Raw genomic sequence first — 19,681 nt, 5'->3', positions numbered from 1 at the left:
GATAAAAGGAATATAGATAAAGTAAAGAACTTCAAGTACCTCGGTATAATCTTGGACAGCACAAAAAAAGACAAACCAATGCAGGACAACCTTCTAAAGATTCGCAAATTGGCCACACAAGGCAAGGCCATCGACTGAAAATTTGGTAGATTTTCCACCATTCCTGCTCTAGACTTCTATAAATTAAAAGGTAGAGCCCATCATCACCTATGGAGCTGAAGCAATGCCATCTATCCCCAAAACAATATGGGCAAAACTTGAAGCTGAAAATTGGAGACCAGTGCTGGGCCTCCCAAAATCCACACCGGCTGCTCTAATAAGGCGCAAACTCAGCCTACTCTCCATGAAAGGCACGGTAAACTGCAACTCTTTGATGCTCTATAGGAAATGTGTGATGACAGGTAATACTTAACTCTACACTTTGATAAATAGAACCTTGAGAGCCTCAAATTGTGAAATGCTAAAATCTTGAAGAAATGACAACCTGGCACTCCTAGAAACTATAGTGTGCGGAGAAGAACTAATTAGCAATCCAACTAAAGTCCTAAAAAAACAAAGAACTGGCATGGATTGAGACACTTGCAGTTGCGGGCAGCTATAAACTTACATCGCATTTGCCCCTATCTGGAAAAAGCTCAATGAACTACAAGGATACATTAAGAAATTCCCAAGTAGACCAGCATACTAAAAGCAAGGCTCAATCTCTTGGACACAAATGAAATTTGTCGACGACGAACATATGCAAAATATGCAAAGATACAAATGAGAAAGAAGCATCGACCATCTCCTCTTGTCTTGTCCAGGTACCAAGTGTGTGAGGTGTGTGAGGTCTCAACATATCAAGTCCTTCAACATAAACCCTTTGCTGGCAGAGGAATAAACTTTGTGGTTCAGAATGATCAGTGGTGACAGAACTACCTGGCAAATAGCAACTTTTAAGATTTTGCAGCATGTAACGTCAATTCTACAAACGCTAGCAACTACTTCGATACAGGATGCCTAGAGCTGCGCACCGAGAATAGCAATTTTTTGGTGACCCTTCTGCTACATATGCAGTTGACGGCAAAATCCATTGGCTGATAAGAGTCCAAGAGGACAAAGGTTAAAAGTTGTAAAAATCAATTTCTTTGATTAAAAACAATAATAAATTAAAAATCTTTTAAAAAAATTAACAGTTTTTTATTGGGTCTTGCAGTAATAATGAATCCAAGATATTGCATTCATCCAACATTTCTAAGTTTTGATCTAATGTTATGTTATGTGCAGGATCTTCATTTTCTTACTATTTATGACTAAATCATATGTGGATGTATAGTTTTGAAAATCAGTTAATCTTCTCTGCAATCCTACTTTGGTGCAATCCAAGAGGATAACGTCATCTGGATATACAGCCAAAACAACTTAATGTACTTTTTTGGGGAAATAAAGGCAGACTAAGCTAACCCTAATCCTTCTTCCATGTCTAAAAAGGTATAAATTAAAAAGGAGTGGGGCCAAAATACATCCTTACCTTAATCCTGTGTGTGTGTTAATTTCTCATGCAAGATGGCCTGTCAGGTTTAGTCCAATTTTTAAAATCGCCCCTATGAGGAGGTAAATACAAATATTAAGTAATTGGTATGGAATACCCAGTATCTTCAATTTTAACCATAGAAGATTTCTATTAACTTTATCAAATAAGAGTGATACGTCTATACTCACAACAAAGACATGGGGAACCCCTTGATTCCATGATGATCAAGATATATAATCCAAAATAAACCCATGTAAGTTGGTTCTGACTCCTCTTCAGAACCCGGTTTGATTTATTTTTTTGGGTTAGCCATTTTATTTGCCTAGTGATTCAACTATTTTAATACAAGTGATTAAGAGATATTTGTGTTAGCATTGAATAACACAACGGGCCTATATTTAATGGGATCTATTTTGTTTCATTTCTTAAAGATTAGTACCACATGCAACCGTCCATGTAGTTGGTGTGCACTTCTCTTTTAGTATATTTCAAAATAGCATGTGTAGGATGTTACCCACATCACAGGGCTAGGTTTCATTCCTCCTCATATTTATGATGGTGACAGTATCATCAACTTCAAAGTTAAGATGCCACCCTTCATATGAGGCTCAGCATATAAGTGTGAATAATGTGCTACCTAAGTTGATTCCAAGATTGGGATCTCTTGTATTTCTAATTGATATGGACCCATGAAGTAAGCCATTCTCCAATAATTAATATCAGATTTTTCTATCCTACATTACAACATATTTTCCCCTTCTTGATGAAGAAAGTAATTCAATATGACTTTCACCCTATTTGTATATTTCTAGAGAATAACCCGGAAGGCTTTTTTTTCATTGTCCTGTCCAAATGTTTAACAGCTAATTTGTTGTGGGCTTGCATCTCTTTCTTACACTTCTGAATCTCGATGTTAAACACATAAGGAGGTTTGGTATGGATGTCGGTGTTAGGGGAATTGCTCTCTATAATTTTACATATGACGGTTGGATAGTTTGATGGAGTAAAAATGCCAAGTTTATTCTCAACCGATAAATGGTCAACGCTCGAAATCATCTTGGTATTGTACTTATATATGTTCTGTAGATACCTTGTCACTCCGTTTTGCTCCAGAGAGATTAACACTTTTTTGGTACTACTTCCTTTCTAGTAGTCTTACTCCAATCATTTAAGAAGGCGCATAGCATTTTATGGTCACTAGCATAGCAATCTAACACAGAAAAGTGGCAATACCTTTTAAACAGTTCTTCTGAGGATGAACATGTAATCAACGCAATATTTTTGGTGACTTCTCCGACAGGTAAACTTACCCGACAAATCGCCCTCTATATTAGCATTCAATCGAAACAAGTTCCATTAATTAAATAAATATAACCATTGTTTCCCCCGTTACGTTGATTGATATGATAAATCGTGTCTGAAGTTAGTGTATCAGAATGTCGATTTTGATTGACAAGGCAGTCAGAATTAAAATCACATGCTACTATTATAAACTAGTATGTGAAATCATCACTCCTTTAACTAAAATATGTACCAAGTTAAAAATAAACATATTTAAGGTAATAGTCACCACATTCCAATATACATTGTACAAAAGGAGGTCCTGCAAACATTCTTTAATAGTTATATGTAAAGCCAAACGACTTGGACATCGGTTTTTGAAGAATTCAGCACGAGGCAACCGAGAGACATCCAGTGACAGATTACAGTGAGACAGTTGGTAATGTGTTCCAAGGTGGCAGAGGTAAAAAAGATAATAATTTGAGTGTCATCAGTAAATAGGTGGTAGTGAAAACCAAAGGACAAAATACCAAGTGCAGCGAAATAGAGTGTGAAGAGCAGACCCCCACAGGGGGAGGGATGGGGCAGAGCTTTGCAAGTTCCAGGAGATGGTAAAGGGGACACCTTCCACATAGGAAGCAATCCAGGCTAGACCAGATTTGCAAAAACCCAAAGTCTTGGAGAGGAAGGAGGAGAGAGAATGTGTTGACGGAGGCAAAAGTAGCTGAAAGCTCCAAAAGCATGAGTAATGAACAGAGTTGAGAGGTGAGCATCAGAGAGAAAGTTGCCCAGGAAGCCAGATTGAAGTGGATATCCAAGGCCATTATCCTTAGGTACTTAGTGATCTGGTTGAAGACTACCCATACAAGGACCTTTGACTGGGTAGGAGGGAAACTGGGCGATAGTTTACCAGGAACGTTGGGTCAGCAGATGGTTTTATCAGACAGGGAAGGTCAGGTGCAGATTTGACGGAAGCGGGGAAGAGTCCAGCAGCATGAGAGGTTAAAGAGCTCAGACGGATGAGGGAAGGCGGTTGAACAAAGTGTTTGACTCTTTGAGGAGCATAAATTGCATTAGTACTGTGAAGGACAGGTGGTAAATTCAGTAGGAGAGGAAGGGGAGAACTAGCCAAAAGTAGAATGGGTTATCCATTTCTGTCTCTACCCCTTTCCTCCAGGCAATAGTCAATGATTGCTACAGGAAGAACATTAAAGAGTAGTGGCACAGTTAGGCTAAGGCACACGGTCTCTAGACACTATCTCAAATCCCTCATTCAACTTCCCATTGCCACATCCTTACTATCTTAATGGATACTGCTCTTCCATGGTGACGTTGACAGGAGCAGTGGCTGCGTTCAGCATCGGTTCTTGTGCTTGAGCTGCTGGAGAGCGGTGGAAGGTTCTGGGGTCCTAACCACCAACACAATGAGAGCCACTAAGGCCTGGTAACAGAGTAAATGCCCATGGAAGATGCAAGTAATCCGTGGTTCCAATCTTCTGTAGGACATCAAGCATTCCCCAGGTTTATAGAAAACATATATTGCCATTTTTATGATGTGAAAACACATGAGTTACAAAAAAAATTGAAAAACGTGCCTTTGTCATCTAGAAAACTGACCAAGTTGCCCATCATCTTTTTTTTATTTTGTAGGTGGAATTGCTGCTTACAACGCTGGACCTGCAAACATTCTAAGCTACGCAGATGTGGATAAGCACACTTCAGGCCACGACTACTCCAATGATGTTATTGCTCGAGCCATATTTTTTAAGGCATATGGATATTAGATGCTCCCTTTTACCCATCACTTTTGGAAACCAACAATAAAGCCTCTTAGTTTCACATTAAGCTGTAAATAAAACGGATTGCCAGAATGCATTTCAATCGACAGAAGTACACCAATAAAAACATTACATGATTTGTTCCCAAAACTGATGTGATGGATTTAAAAAGCTACAAAATGAAAGTAAGCACAGCCACCATATGACTTTGCATTGCATTGTTCCCCAAGTATATGTTAAAAAAAAGTCTATCTGTGCAACTGGTGTGGTCAATGGCACTGTTCCTTTATTATTCATTTAGAAAATTAAAATGGAATGGTTAAAGTAAAAGTTAATATTCTTTTAAAAACAAGGATTTATCACTTACGTGTCTCATGTCCATATTACCTCTAAAATAGCAGAGGTTGCACATAAACCACGTTTTACTACGATAATGAATTAAAATATAATGTAGCCCATTACAAAATATAAGCGTCACATATTTCAAATGTTACTTTTCAGAGAAGCTCTTAAAAATATTACTCCATCTGCTGAAATGGAGATAAAAGCATCCCAATAACATATTTCACCCACAATTATTTCTTTATGATTGCAGAAAAACACCATTTCCGCTTTTTCGAGGATCTATAATTAAATTGGGTGGGGAGCAATACCTTTTGTGTATTAAATCTTGGTCGTTTCGACTGAGAGGTGGAGCAATAATACTGGAGAAAAGTGAGGGGGAATGTGTGTACGGAAACAGTCCTTTGGTTGCTATTTCTTTCCAATTCATTCGCCCAATGAAATAGATTTATACATTCATCCAATCAGGTGTGTGGCATGCACCTCGGGTATACACAGTAAGAAAATGGAATAACATGGATGCCAGGTCCATCATTCGCTGAACGAAATGGTGCGTGGGGAATAGTAATAGCTTGCTCCTTCTCCACACCCATAGTGTTACGTCCACTGTACCACACTTCTCCGGGGAGAACATATATCCCAAACCACAATGTTCATGAACCATGAGCAACACAGGCAGGCTCGGTCTGACCTATAGAATAGGGCAATGACGGAATCAAAAATGCAAAATGTTGGTGTGGGACATTATTTGGAGTCAAAGTCGACCACTTTTTTTGGCCAATTCGGCCCAGTTTGACGAGTTACTTCACTATGCAGCTAGTAGTTTTGATCAGTGTTGCTGAATACAGTTACTTTGAAATGCACAATTTGCATCACATTTTATTTTAAAAAACTCTCCTTGGGTACTATTCAAAGTCTGTCACAAAAGGAATGAATTGCCATTTGCAAAAGTGGGCCACTTTTGCATTGGTGCCCGAGACAATTTTATGCCACAGTGTGACTCTGAACAGAGGGAGTCTCCCATCCGCATAATCTCCCGGTTAGGATGCTAGAAAAATCACACCCAACATTCAGGGGGTCAGACCTAGGCCAACACAACGTGTTCCTTACTTTCACTGCTTTGTTTACCCTGAAGGTGCAGTGTGATCAGTCCAGGAAGTGGAAGACAGGCAGTGAGGGAGGTTCAGTCTATAACACGTGCAAAGAGAATCTAAAGATCTCAATGCATTAGCCATCAGCAATAGTGTCGCTGAATTAGGCTTCACACAACGAGTCTCACAACCAACCCATAGCAAAGGCAGACAGTTAGACTGGATTGCAGACACTAATTGTAATATTAATATCCTATCAAACCAGCCGTGCGATTGGACAGATCGCCATGCCATCCTCTTCACCATAAAAAAGAGCATTAACCTTAACCCAGACAAACCAATAGCACCATCCAGACTAGCCAGAAACATGCGAAATGTAACAGCTCACAAACTACTCCCACTTCATCAACCTCTCACAAACTCTTCCACTGCCATGGAGCCCTTAGATGACCCCACTCATCTTGTGGACCTCTATTATGTAACTATACTTGATGCCATCAATAAGATTGCATCTCAAAAACTGTGCAAAGCCAAACCTCATGCCCATATGAACACTTGGTTCACCCCTCACCCAAGAACCTTGAGAACAAACAAAAGGGCAGTCGAAAAACAATCTGGAAAACCCTCCCCTCAACAGCTAACAAAGAAAACTTCACAATAGCCTCCTCTACCTACAAGACTGCAATCATCCTAGCTAAATATGACTCCTACAATGACCGGACTCAAAAGGCCAAATCCAATAGTAAAGAATTATTTAAAATAAATCAGAGAGCTTGAAACTACCACTGCCCCTCCTGCCTCTTGCATCAAAGACACCACTTGGTGTCACAACATTCAAAGAGCTCTATCTGATAAAATGGAGCTCTTCCAAAAGAAAATTCAAACAAAAAACAGCCTAGTCAATAACCTTCCCCAACCTACAACCCAAACTCCACTACCAGATCATTCAGATTTATTCAAATTCTCCTCACTTAGTATCAAGGAAATTGAGGAGATAATATTAAGCCTAAAGCCTTCCAGATGCATGGGTGACACCTGCCCAGCTTCAATCATAAAAGAAACAGCAAAGGAGCTTGCACCTTTTATTACCTCGTTGATAAATGCCTCTTTCACATCTAATACAGTACCTTAAGGACACCTGGGTCATGCCTCTCCTCAAGAAACCGTTGCTCGGCCCAAATATCGCGACAAACTACAGACCAATCACTACAGTGCCCTTCCTTCGCAAGATTATTGACAGAGTGGCCTATCTGCAGATCCAGCATTACTTAGAGAGTAAAAACTTACCAGGGCTACGTCAATCAGGCTTCCACCCCAGGCACGGCACTGAAACAGCACCGATAGATCTAGTAACCCAAATAGAAACAATACAAGTTGAAGGCAAACTTGCCCTCCTTCTACTACTAGCCCCATCAGCTGCTTTCGACTTGGTGGACCACACAACTCTCTGTAGCCATCTCTCCTCTGCAGCCCACTTCTCCAATGACGTTACTGCATGGATCTAATTGTTCCTCAACAATAGAACCACCAGAGTGTTCCCCCCCCAACAGCAGCTGCCTCGCCAGTTGCTGCCTCATGCGGGGTCCCTCAAGGCTCCTGTGTCTCCCGGACGCTTTATAACATATTTACAAAGCATCTCTTTGATGACCTAGATGACATGGGTATCTCAAATCCGAACTACGATGACGACACCCAAATTCTTATCCCCATCACAGGCAACTACATAATAGACTCCAAACGACTTAACGACATATTCCTCATAATCCAAGCATGGATGGTGACACACAGACTTTGCCTTAATGACGACAAGACATAACTTCTCCTTGTAGGAACCCAAGCTAGACTTAAACTTGACAACCAGTGTATCACCTTGAATATTGACGACAACATCATCTAAGAATGTCAAAACACTAGACACGTACATTGACTCAACCCTATCACTAGCCAGACAAATCAACGCTACGGCTTCCACTACTGCATACACTTGCAAGCTCATCAACGCCTGTACACCTTTTCTGACCACAGACAACTGCCTTACCTTAGCTAGGGCGTTAGTACTAACCAAGTTAGACTTCTGCAATGCCCTATACATAGGTACTAACCAACATAACCTAAAAAAACTGCAAACATATCAGAACAATGCGCTCAGAGCAGCAACCAACTTTCCAAGAACACTCCACATCTCAGAATTTAGGCACAGTGTCCCATGGCTCTCAATAAACCAAAGAATCAAATTAAGACCCTCTCACTTACCTACAAATGCTTGAACAATCTAGCACCCAGCTACCTGTGCGATACATTTTAACTCCACACGATGGACCGACTAACCAGATCATCCCAATCCAATCGTACCACGGTTCAAGCAACAAAAAGCAGGAGGCAAAGGTTTCCCGCTACATGCAGCTAAAACTTGGAATGCCCTAGCGTCTAGCGTTAGATTGGAACCTTCCTACCAAAAATTCAGAAGGCATGTCAAACTATGGCTCATCAAGTATGAAGCCTAACTCCCTCACTCGCTATCTGTATCACAGCCAGACACCTTTCCACCGCATTGCTCCTGCTACTAAACATTTCTTTGTATATATGTCTGGCTATCTAAATACCTTCCTTTATAATTGTAATATTTTCTTGTAACTGTAAATAAGTAAATTATGTCCATGCTTCTATGTAATCGTGTAACTATAAGAAAATGTAACTGTTTCATTCATGTAATTGTGATCTCATGTAACCATAAGAAATGTGCCTAGATGCCTAATGGCTAGGTGCGCTATATAAATAAAATACAATACAATATGGCATGGAGGAAGACCAGAAGAAGGGTGGGCCTGAAGGGAGGCTCGCTATAGGTGAGATCCATCCCTGCAGGCTGCTCCTCTGTTACTCCAGTGGCCCATCACTGCACTCGGGGCAGGGTTTAGTTTGTCCACTACACCAGTGATTTGTACGTAAAGATGGGAAACGCTAGACCACTAGTGATGTCTATGTTAACGGTATAAGAAGACCATTAGCGAGTTATAACTTTATGGGAAGAGGCCCATTAGAACATCAGCGAATTAGGCCATCCGTGAGTTTTAACTCCAATATAAACGGCGTGGCAAAGCTGTAGATGGGTGGAGAAGTTCTGCTAGATCGCCAGGGATTTACAATAAGATTTACCAACAGACATATTTTGGGGCGAGGGCTGCGGTCAGTTGTATGTAAAGAGGTACCACTAGACCACAAGGCTAGGCTATAGATGTGGACAAACAGGAGCCCTTTCAGCTGTTGATTTTCTAAACAGCCTTTCACTTGGTTGAAAACTGTTTCCCTGCAGTTGCTAAAGAACAACAGTTGCTAAATAAAAGAGCTGTTCTAGTGAAAAAACCCAAACAACCAGTCGCCTCTTCTGCCCCCTCTGGACGGAACTCTACAATAGAGTGTTTCAAGGCAATATTTTTGAAGGAGATGGGGGAAGTGAGGTTAGAATCTGTGCAGGTCAGGGACTCCCTGGTAGGCTACTGCACAGCTGGAGAAAAGCAAGGCAGAGCTTGAGAATATCGGGGTGGGGCGGGAAAGGGAGAGAGCAGCCAGGCACCCCAAGAACGTTACCGAACGATATAATGCAGGATCTCTCGGATAGGAAGCTCCATCCATCTAGCAGAGAAGTGCTCTGTATTGATTGATAAGGAGGAATGGGAGAGGGATCAGATCTCAGGGAAGAAGCTGGGAAAGAAGAAGAATAACAAGCAGCCCTTACAGCTCAAGGACAGCTAAGTGGTCAGAGATGGAGAGAGAGCATACGGGAAGAGGGCATCATGATGAAGTATGGGACAGGAACACAGGAAGGAGTAGGGAGCACAGGAGGGTCTCCCAATAAGGAGATATAACAACAAAAGTGGGGCGACTAGGCAGCATTGGATTGGGGGGGTCATGTGTGGAAGAGATAAACTGCTGGGAAAAGGCTTTGGGAGAGAGAAAAGGAAATAAGGACACAGATGGGTAAGGGATGAGGAGTTTGAAGAAAGTGACTGGGGAATAACGGGATAGAGGGCAAGGGGGAAAAAGGGATGGGTGGCCCCCCGTCTAGGTAGGCAGGCCCTTCCTTCCCAGGATTTTCAGTGGTACCCTCTTCTCTCCAAGGCTGACAGTGGTGGTTATACTGCAGCCTTGGCCCACTTTCCTTTTTGTGTTAGCTGCAGGGCCGACACCCAACACTGGCACTACGAGGCCAGTGGCTACGGCACTAACAGTGAGAGGATCAGGGGTGTTTGGTGATTTTTTCAAACCATATGCATCTAGAAGGAAGCCTCGTCATCGTTCTCACGCTGAACTTCCTTTAGCATCACGTAATCATGGTGGCCTTGAATCATGCTGTTGCCATCTACGACTTGAATCCTGGGGCTTGCACTTGCTGTTCTCTTGCAACATTATGTGTTCAGTATTTACCTCTGCAACTCTACTTGCTTTCCGCTCTATAACACTGTATTTCGCCGGCTTGCCTCTTCTTCTCTTTCACCACACTCACCGCTTTCCAGTCCCCCCTTCCATATTCTATGCACTTACTCCATCAGAAATGTCGTCAGACCTAGTATGATAGTAGCTTGTTTGTTCCTCCCCCTCCCCTTCCAGCACTACCTGAAATGTCGTCAGGCCTAGTACGATAGTCGCTTGTTTTGTTCCTCTCCTTCTCCCCTCCCCCTTACCTCCCCCTTTCCCTCAACACTTGTCAATCTCCAGCACTACCAGAAATGTCGTCAGGCCTAGTACAGTCGCTTGTCTGTTCTCATCTCCTACCCCCCCCTTCCTCCCCTCCTTATCATTGTCAAATCTCTTGCACTACCTGAAATGTTACCAGGCCTAGTATGATAGTTCATTTCACATTCTTTATGTCTCAAGGCCTTGTTAGAATGTCATTGTATTTTCCCTTGCCTTGAAGCGCTTTGAAACACATGCGTGTATAGGCGCTATACAAATAAACTATCATTCACCATCAACCATCCAGTACCTGAAGGGGTACACAATGCTGTTCATGCAATTAGAGAGCTCAGGGACAAGGTAGTAGGCATGAAATATTTCTACCTGTCCTGGCAGGGCCTAAGAAAGGGCCAATGGTCTCCCTGTAGAGTAAATGGGCCAGAGCATTGAAGAAGAAACAAGGGGCACCCTGTAAACATGGAAGGATACCAGGATCAGAGAAAACTAGCATTTTTTTGGATGGATTTGTAGAGGGTTTTTATTTTAGTATTCCCTACAAGGGTCTGAGCAGGGGATGGAGGCTAACAAGTTCGAGTTAGCAATGCAATGCCCTGACACACCGTGACAGATGGTGCACAAGGAAATGCAGATGGGCAGGGTTGTAGGTCGATTGTCAGCCCTCCCCTTTGCGGATCCTAAAAAAGAGGGGAGTTTCAGATTGATTTATCAACTACATTACCCGGAGGGCCTCACAATGATCATTTGAACAAAGACTTCTTAGTGGTTTAGACCTCGAACTAACAAGCAGTGCAGATGGTCAGGGTTTTGACAAAGGGAGTAATGCAGGCAAAGGCAGACATCAAGTCAGCTTTCAGGTGGCTGCCCGTGCATCCAGAGAGCTACAGGTTGATGGGGTTTTGCCTGTAAGGTCAGTGGTACTATGACGGATGCTTGCCCATGGGCTGTGCCATTTCATGTGCCGAATTTGAGAAATATAGTTCCTTCCCGGAAGGGCGCTGTAAGAAACAGGCAATGTTGAAAGGGGTGGTGTTCTACCTGGACAATTTCTAATTTGAGGTTTCTAGGGGTTGTTTTGGATATCAGACACTGATTAATTGTTTCAAGCATTTGACAGACAGGCTGGGAATTCCACTGGCTGAGGAGATTTGTAAGGATCAAACAATGGATTTTGTAATTTCTAGTAATGGAGCTAGCGATAATAAAGCACAAGGCCAGCCCACCAGAGCAAAGGCAAGCAGTTTCAAACAGCAGTGAGAAAATGACTGATTGGCAACAATGTGACATTCGGTTAGTTGCAGTCCTTGTTTGCCCATCTGAACGTCGTGACTAAAGGGATGTTGATGGGTCACCCTCTTCTCCAGAAGGCGGACCAGGGTCATGGCAGCACTGAAGCACAAGAACCACTTTACCAGGTTATCATCGGAGGTGAAGCAGGCCTAGAGTGTGGAACACCTTTCTGCTGCATTTCAAAGGGGTATCTGTGGAGGGGTGGAGGGATGGGAATTTGAGCAGGTCAGCTCTGCAACTTACCTAGATAAAGGGGTAGCATTGGGTATAGGACAATCTTGGGAAGGGGGTAGTGTACGCAGTAGTGGCCTACAGAATGGCTTAATGGGCAGTTGGTGAAGAACATCAATTTCGTGTAGCTGATACCAGTTTAAGTTGCAGTTCACAAACCGGAGAGATTAGCTGGGAAACACAGACTGTTTTCTGATCCGACAGCTGGTCCAGTGTCCATGTGCTGACCAAGATGCCCTGACAGCTCACACCTTCTGAGGTAATTGGCGTTACACTGTTTGGCCTTGAATATCTGCTTAGCTGTTAACTTTGTGGAGAGGGTTCGAGAGTGAAATTGCGGATGCTTGATTTTACTTCAAGTGGGAAACCTGGAGGCTGGCGCCAAAAGCCAAAGGAAGGATGTCACCGTTCCACAAAGCCTCTCGAGCACCGGTGTGCAGAACTGAATGAGCTAGCAACATAGTCTCTGTCCACCGAGCCTAGGGGGAGGATGCAGCTTCCATTTGCAATTACATGCAATAGTACAAAGCCTCTTTCAAAGGTGGATGCCACTGAATGTCGGAAACAGTGCAGGTATTTGTTTTGTGGGCCTGGAAAGTGGGAGCATGCAATTCATGGGCAGCACTGAGATGGTCTGCCATGTAATGCCTGGAGTGTGGGCAGGGCTGGACTGGGGACCAAAAAAAGCCCTGGAAATAAAGTTCAAAGTGGCCCTATATGTGACATTTTTAGTAAGCCCAATGCTTTTCCTATGAGAAAATTTGGAAATATCACAGAAAAGAGGCCCAGGGTACAGAGGCCCACCGGGAAATCTCCAGAGTTCCCTAAAGGCCAGTCCGCCCCTGAATGGGGGCGCAAGAAACTGACACTCCTTAAATAAACAAAGGTTCATGGGATGGAGAAGGTCAGCAAAGAAAGAAAAGGACAAAAGAAGAGCGATATTGCAGGGCATAGTGGATTGGCTGCAGGTCCATGTGTGGGTGGGGTTATGATCACCTTCCCTTTCAGTGCACATTCTCACTGGCTTTTTACGATGCCGCCAGCGTGAACAAACTGGTTTTAAGATCACAGGATCCAACACGGGGCAGTCATGATCAGGGGTACGGGGGGCTTTGAGGATGGCATAGGTGAACCTATGCTGCCCAGTAAGAGTGGCCCGAAACTACCCTTCAGGAAAAAGGAGTTGGACATGGGAGTCTATTCATTCACAGGGATGGATCACTTCTCACAGCTTTTGCATTGAAGTTGGTCTTGATGTGAATAGAAAATGGCACCCACTTTTTCAGGATTGGTGCAGCATCAAAAGCTGCAACAGCAGGTCTGGCTTGAGGTATGTCATTTTCTAAAATTGAATCCCTTACCACCAATAGAGCTGAAACACTTGGCTTCACTGATGAAGAAGCATTGAGAATTTTGAATCTAATTAAAACTACTGACCGTGACTTGGGCACAGCCAATAAACCGGAAGAATTAGTTACCCAATTAGAACGATTGATCAGAAGAGAAATTAGCCAAAAACTCCACGCTACCACCCTATCCCAATATTTTAGAGCTCAACGTATTCCCAGAGGATTACGCATTGATTTGGAACATACACTGTGTAAAGACAGCCCAGAGTTCGTCAAAAGATGGAGGAAGATTCTTAATAAATGTTCTTTGGATCTGATTATTCTTACAATAGAAGAACTTTCTAAATCTCTTAAATCGATTGATGGTGAAATAGAAATTATTAAAACCCAGCTGTCAACTTTTGTTACTAACGAAGAATTAACCTTGTTATTAGAAGAAACAAACTCTAAACTAGACAACTACAAGAGTGAATTGCAATCTAAAAAAATTCGGAAGTACAGGCGAGACACCCTTGATTACCAATTGGACATTGTGTACAGTTGGAAAGAGCACTATCACCAAAGAGATCAGTCTAAAACGGGTGGTCCCGCATATCCAAGAAATAAACTGCCTCAAAATCCAGAAAATACATCATCAGACGCCTCAAGTGGAGAAGCTGACACTCGAGCTTCAGAACTGTTATCGAATCTCGTAGTTGACTCACAAGTTGCAAGTTCATCAAGCACAATTCTACCAACTCCAACATCTTTTTTTAGAACGGGCGCGACTCGAAGAAGTAAAAAGAAAAAACTTACCAAGGAAAGAGACATTACGTCCACAGAAAATTTAGTGATTAACATTTCAAATCACATTTTGACTAATTTTGAGAAACAGACATTACAGAAAGGTTTGTCTTTTGTACCTCAACATAACAGTACCTTGTTGAAAGAAAAGATCAGTTTCTTTAAACTAGCAAGAAAAATGAAACTCAAAGTCTTCTTTGAATCCAACATAATTGAAGAAACACAGACAACTGAATCTGGATACATTGAAATGAGACCAACCAGCACTTTTATACCTCTAATTCAAAACACCATTCTAGATTCATTTCAAAAACAAGTGTTAAATGATTTATCTAAAATCAACTTCCGGAAGAAATCTCACACCAACTTTTCGCATAGAGAACAACAAGTACTAGACCGCCTGTGGTGTAATCCGGAATTAACCATTAAACCAGCCGATAAGGGCGGTGCTCTTGTCATAATGGATACAAATAAATACAAGAGGGAAATTGAAAATCAATTACGTGATTCGGACACATATCTAGAAGTCTTTGTGGATCCAACTGAAGCTGTGCGCAGTATTATTGCATTAGTGCTGGAAGAAGCAGTAACAGAAAAATTCATCAGTCATCGAACGAAACAATTTCTTACCAACCTTCATCCATCGATGCCAGTCATATATACTCTCCCAAAGATACACAAGAACCCGTTGGACCCACCAGGGAGACCTATTATAGCTGCTACGAACAGTTTGCTAGAACCTTTAGCTCAATATATCGACAGAGTGGTACAGCCGCTGACACGCACATTTCCAACATTCATAAAAGACACAAATGAATTCTTAATCAAACTACAGAATATTCAATTCAATGAAGCAACCAATATTCTGTTTACTATGGATGTAGCTAGACTCTACACAAATATCACACATCATGGAGGACTTGAAGCTGTGGAATGGCTACTTCTTAATACGACAGAAACATGTCCTGCAGATTGTCTTTTTGTCTTGAAACTACTGAAGATCGTGTTGAATAATAATTTTTTCATGTTTGAGAAAAGGTATTTTGTCCAGATTTCCGGAACATCAATGGGGGCCTCGATGGCGCCTACTTATGCCAATACATACATGGCATATTTAGAAGAACAAAATGTGATCAATAACAGCAAATGGAACCAACATTTGAAAATTTTTGTGAGATACATTAATTACCTTTTTGGTATCTGGGAAGGTTCAATGGAAGAATTAAAAAACTTTTTTGGATTCATGGACACAATGGCCCCAAGGATCAAATTCACCTCAAAAATGAGTAAGACATCGATTGACTTTCTAGATGTGAGAGTCTACATTAAAAATGGGAATTTATGTACAACGATCTTTAACAAAGAAACAGACAGAAATAGTTTGCTACACGCAAGAAGTTTTCATCCAAGGAACACAATTTCAAGTATTCCGCTGAGCCAATTCCTGAGATATCGTAGAATTATCTCAGATGAAACGGATTATACAAACAAGTCTCAAGATTTGGCCAAAAAATTTGAATTGAGAGGATATGATCGGATAAAAGTAAATGAAAGTGCCATTAAAGCTACACAGATCCAAAGACAGGAAGCTCTTAAATCACATCAAAAGAAAAAAACAGAAAGTCTAGTATTTGTGACCACTAACTCGAATCAAAGCATGAAAATTAAGAATATTGTAAAAAAGCATTGGATATTTTATCATTGGATCCAACATTGGCTGAACTCTTTCCATCTCCGCCTCTGTTTGCATACAGCAAAAGTAGGTCAATAAAAGACAACTTGACTAAAGCGGATTTTGCTGCTAAAAGAACAACTAAGCAAACCTTTAAGGGGACCCTGCCTTGCAATAATTGCAACAACCTGATCAAAGGTGAATATTTGAATCATCCGTATAGGGGAAACAAGATCCAGTTACGTCATACAACCACATGTGATTCAAAGAACATTATTTATGGCATAAAATGTCCCTGTGGAATTTTTTACGTAGGGATGACAACGAGAAAAGCAAAAACTCGTTGGTCTGAACACAAGTCTAATATCAGACTTAAATACGAACGCTCACCAGTAGCACAACATTTTTTAAAAGAATCTCACACTATTGCCCAAATCAAATTCATCAAATTCATCATTTTGGAGCAGGTAATTCTACCAAGGAGAGGGGGCAATCTGGCTAAAACTCTGTTACAGCGTGAATTATACTGGATTGACAAATTAGAATCAATGTATCCAAAAGGAATGAACGTTGATTGAACGTTGATTGGGACATGAGCTGTCACCTGTAAATGATTGAACTCCATACATTTGAAACTGAACAACACCGACGGTGAACTCAATTATATCAGTCGGGAATATTTGGTTATAGCAAGTAACAATCTCGAATTCAGTGCGGTTTTTATCAACATTTTCGTTATGTGGCAGGACATTCCAAAATGGCGCTCCGCATCGACAAGGTTTGGAGTTGGGTTTCAATTACCCAACAACCCTCTCGGTTGCTCAGCAAATTACGTCTCTCTATCGACAGCGAAAACGCCCACGCGTCTCCCCCGGACAGGAAAGGATCACGTGAAGCAGTGCAGGAATAAGGAAGAACAAACCCGGTGCCTTTTGGTCTGAGCAGATAGCTGAACTTCTACTGCTTTATCGCATTTGCGGCATGAAGACGACTTCCATTTCCAGCTGTCTGTGACTATCAAGCAATACAAGTAAGTTGACCGTTTATCAAACGGGTGCAACGACACGGCACAGTAGCCGCAATGCAATGCCTAGAGTAGTTGAGATAATATTGTAATCAATATTTATTGTCACCTTTCAGAGAGCGTTGTTGTGGATAGAATCGCAAGGCAAACACGAACAATACCACTATTGACATGTAGCCGAACTTTACAAGTGACGTTCTGTGCACTGAAATCTCTGCACTCAACCAAATATTACATAGGAATACGGTGAGACAAATGTTTTGGTTTTGAAATAACAGATGACATAACCGTGGAGTGGGACCCAGCGCTTCTTTCGAGCGACTGTTTTTTGTACATGTAAGACTCATGACGAGTTTTTGTAAATATGCAATTCTCTATTAGGTATCAGCCGATTCATAAACTAACATCTAGAAGACCTTATCAACTCTCTGATGCCATCTAATTTGGTCCAGTTTTCATTGGTACCCTTTTAACACAGGTCAGTTATGTACCTTTTGACTTTCGACTATGGCTATTGTTAAAATCCAATATATATTTGAAAACTGAATACAAGCCCGATATTTTCTTATTTGTATTTTAGACTACAAGAAAAGTAAAGCTTTAAATTTGTACCTGAAGAAGGGCTAGTCCCGAAACGCGTCGTACATACGTTTTGTGAGATTATGAACCTCATGCTCTTGACTGAGATAATGTGAATGTCATAAATTCTCATGTTTGCTCATAATGTTTATAAATTGTTAAATTTCTTTATGTACAATGTATTTACTTTACACAAAGTGTACGTGAAATGTTAACCTTTGTAGGATATACATTTTAATTCAGTTGAGATAGTTATCTCGAATGAAATCAAATATAATTAAAAATAAAAAATATTATTTTTACTTAACAACGAATCTAATATCGACTGACGTTTGTCAGACATAAGTGTGCCCTGTGTTTGTCCACCGATTAGTGGTGGACTGTTTCTCTTGTTCTACCTGGCTACAAAAGTGATCATGACGCTTTAAGATGATAATCAGACTCTTTCCGCTGCTACCTGCACCTAGACAGCAATACCATAGGAAATGCCCCAGTCAGACATGGTTTAAAGGCATGGTCTAGTAAAAAATTTTATTTAAAAAATAGATAGGCAACATAAAAAAATAAAATACTAGCATTCTCTTTTTTAAAACTTCCTATGTAAAATTTTGAGCTATTCAAGCTCAAAATTTGCAAAAGCAAGCACATGGGCGCATCCATTTTGTGAAATGGATACCCTCCTGTGCTGGCTTTTGCTTTTGCGGCACCAATGAAGGAAAAGCCAGCCAGCTGTAGTAAACAAAAGCTACCGCTGGGTGGCTTTCCCTTCATTAGTGCTGTACGCGGAGGACGGAAACCGGAGACCAGAGCAGGAAAGCTGCAGCTGAATCTCGGTATGTGCCATTTATTTAAGAAAAAAAATAAGCACTAGCTGCAGTTTTTTTTCTAAGTTTTCCGGGCTGGAGGAGCCCGGAAAACTTAGAAATAAAACCGCAGCTTTAAAAACGTTGTATTTATGTTTGCGGTCACTTTTGAAGCGAAATTTCTGATGCAAAATTAACTTTCGGGTTGCCATTGGATGAAGTTAATATTTCCTTGACTTTCTCTCCCTCCACCAAAGGGAGGTTTTTTAAATTATGGGTGGGGGATTTTATTCCCCGGAAAGGTTGCAGAGCATGTGCTGCTGAAGGACCATTAGGGCAGAAAAAAAGCACAGCCCCCATTCATTTTCCACCACATGGGTTTTCAAACAAGGGGACCAAAAAGTGATATAACCAGTATGATTAACTGGTATCGGGGAAGGGGGAGCAGCAAGGCATCAGGATGGCCCCCCAGTATAAAGTGCCCATAGAGGTGTATTGAGTGGTAGGATAGCAAGCAGAGTTGTTTTCCATTATAGATTAGGTCAGAGTTATGGGGGGGGGGGAACAGCCTTTGGACATTGCAGTGCAGACACTGCAATCTACAGAGAATTGACATGCAGGACACTCCAGTATGTGATTTTACTGCACAGGGGCTGGAAGGTACATTGTCCACTCAGAGTTCTACAGCCAACTCAAGGTTGAGGCAGCCAGATCAAGAAGAGGTCAGGGGAAGGTCTATCCTCGGGCACAAAGCCCCTAGCCCTGACAGAAGTCGCCCCCTGCTTGACGGGGATGCAATAGTTGATCGTTTAAGGGACTTGTCTGCCATCATTTGGCTCTCTAACCAATAAATAAGATTGTTGATTTATTTTACCCAAAACTATGTGAAACGCCTTTATTGCTACAAGGTCTTACATCATATCTCAAGTTATTGTGTGTGTGTCTGTGCTTTGCTACATGTACGAGTAATTTTAAGGAAAGGGGTGTCGTAGAAAACAGGTCGATACATCGATTTCGAGTCATCTTTCAAGACAATAAACAGTGCAACCTACATCTTTTGGGAACTGACCTCACTAAGCTGACCGGCCCTCCAGACCCCTCACTTTTATAAGTCAATAGTCAACAGACGATTCAAATTCTAAAAACATTCTAGAAAACATCATAGGCCTTCCGTTATAAGCATCCTGCCAATACAGTACAACCTTTAATTCACATTTAGTCCATCCTTGATATAGACTTCTGGTTACTGTGTC

The 19,681-nt window shown here is 41.5% G+C and overlaps 1 protein-coding gene across 1 annotated transcript in view; it reads left to right on the top strand.

Moving 5' to 3' along the window:
- The window catches only part of LOC138525546 (lysozyme g-like), a 291,158-nt gene extending 286,575 nt beyond the window's left edge, over positions 1–4,583 (top strand). The window contains exon 6 of the mRNA XM_069635592.1: positions 4,445–4,583. Coding sequence (XP_069491693.1) covers positions 4,445–4,578 — 134 coding nt within the window. The 3' untranslated portion in view covers positions 4,579–4,583. The remainder of the gene's footprint in view (positions 1–4,444) is intronic.
- Positions 4,584–19,681: the final 15,098 nt, after the last annotated feature.

Source organism: Ambystoma mexicanum, chromosome 7p (genome assembly GCF_040938575.1).
Source record: "Ambystoma mexicanum isolate Mex_15411 chromosome 7p, UKY_AmexF1_1, whole genome shotgun sequence".
NCBI lineage: Eukaryota > Metazoa > Chordata > Amphibia > Caudata > Ambystomatidae > Ambystoma > Ambystoma mexicanum.
Note: the sequence above shows the minus strand (reverse complement) of the source record. Positions and strands in the feature narration are given on the sequence as shown.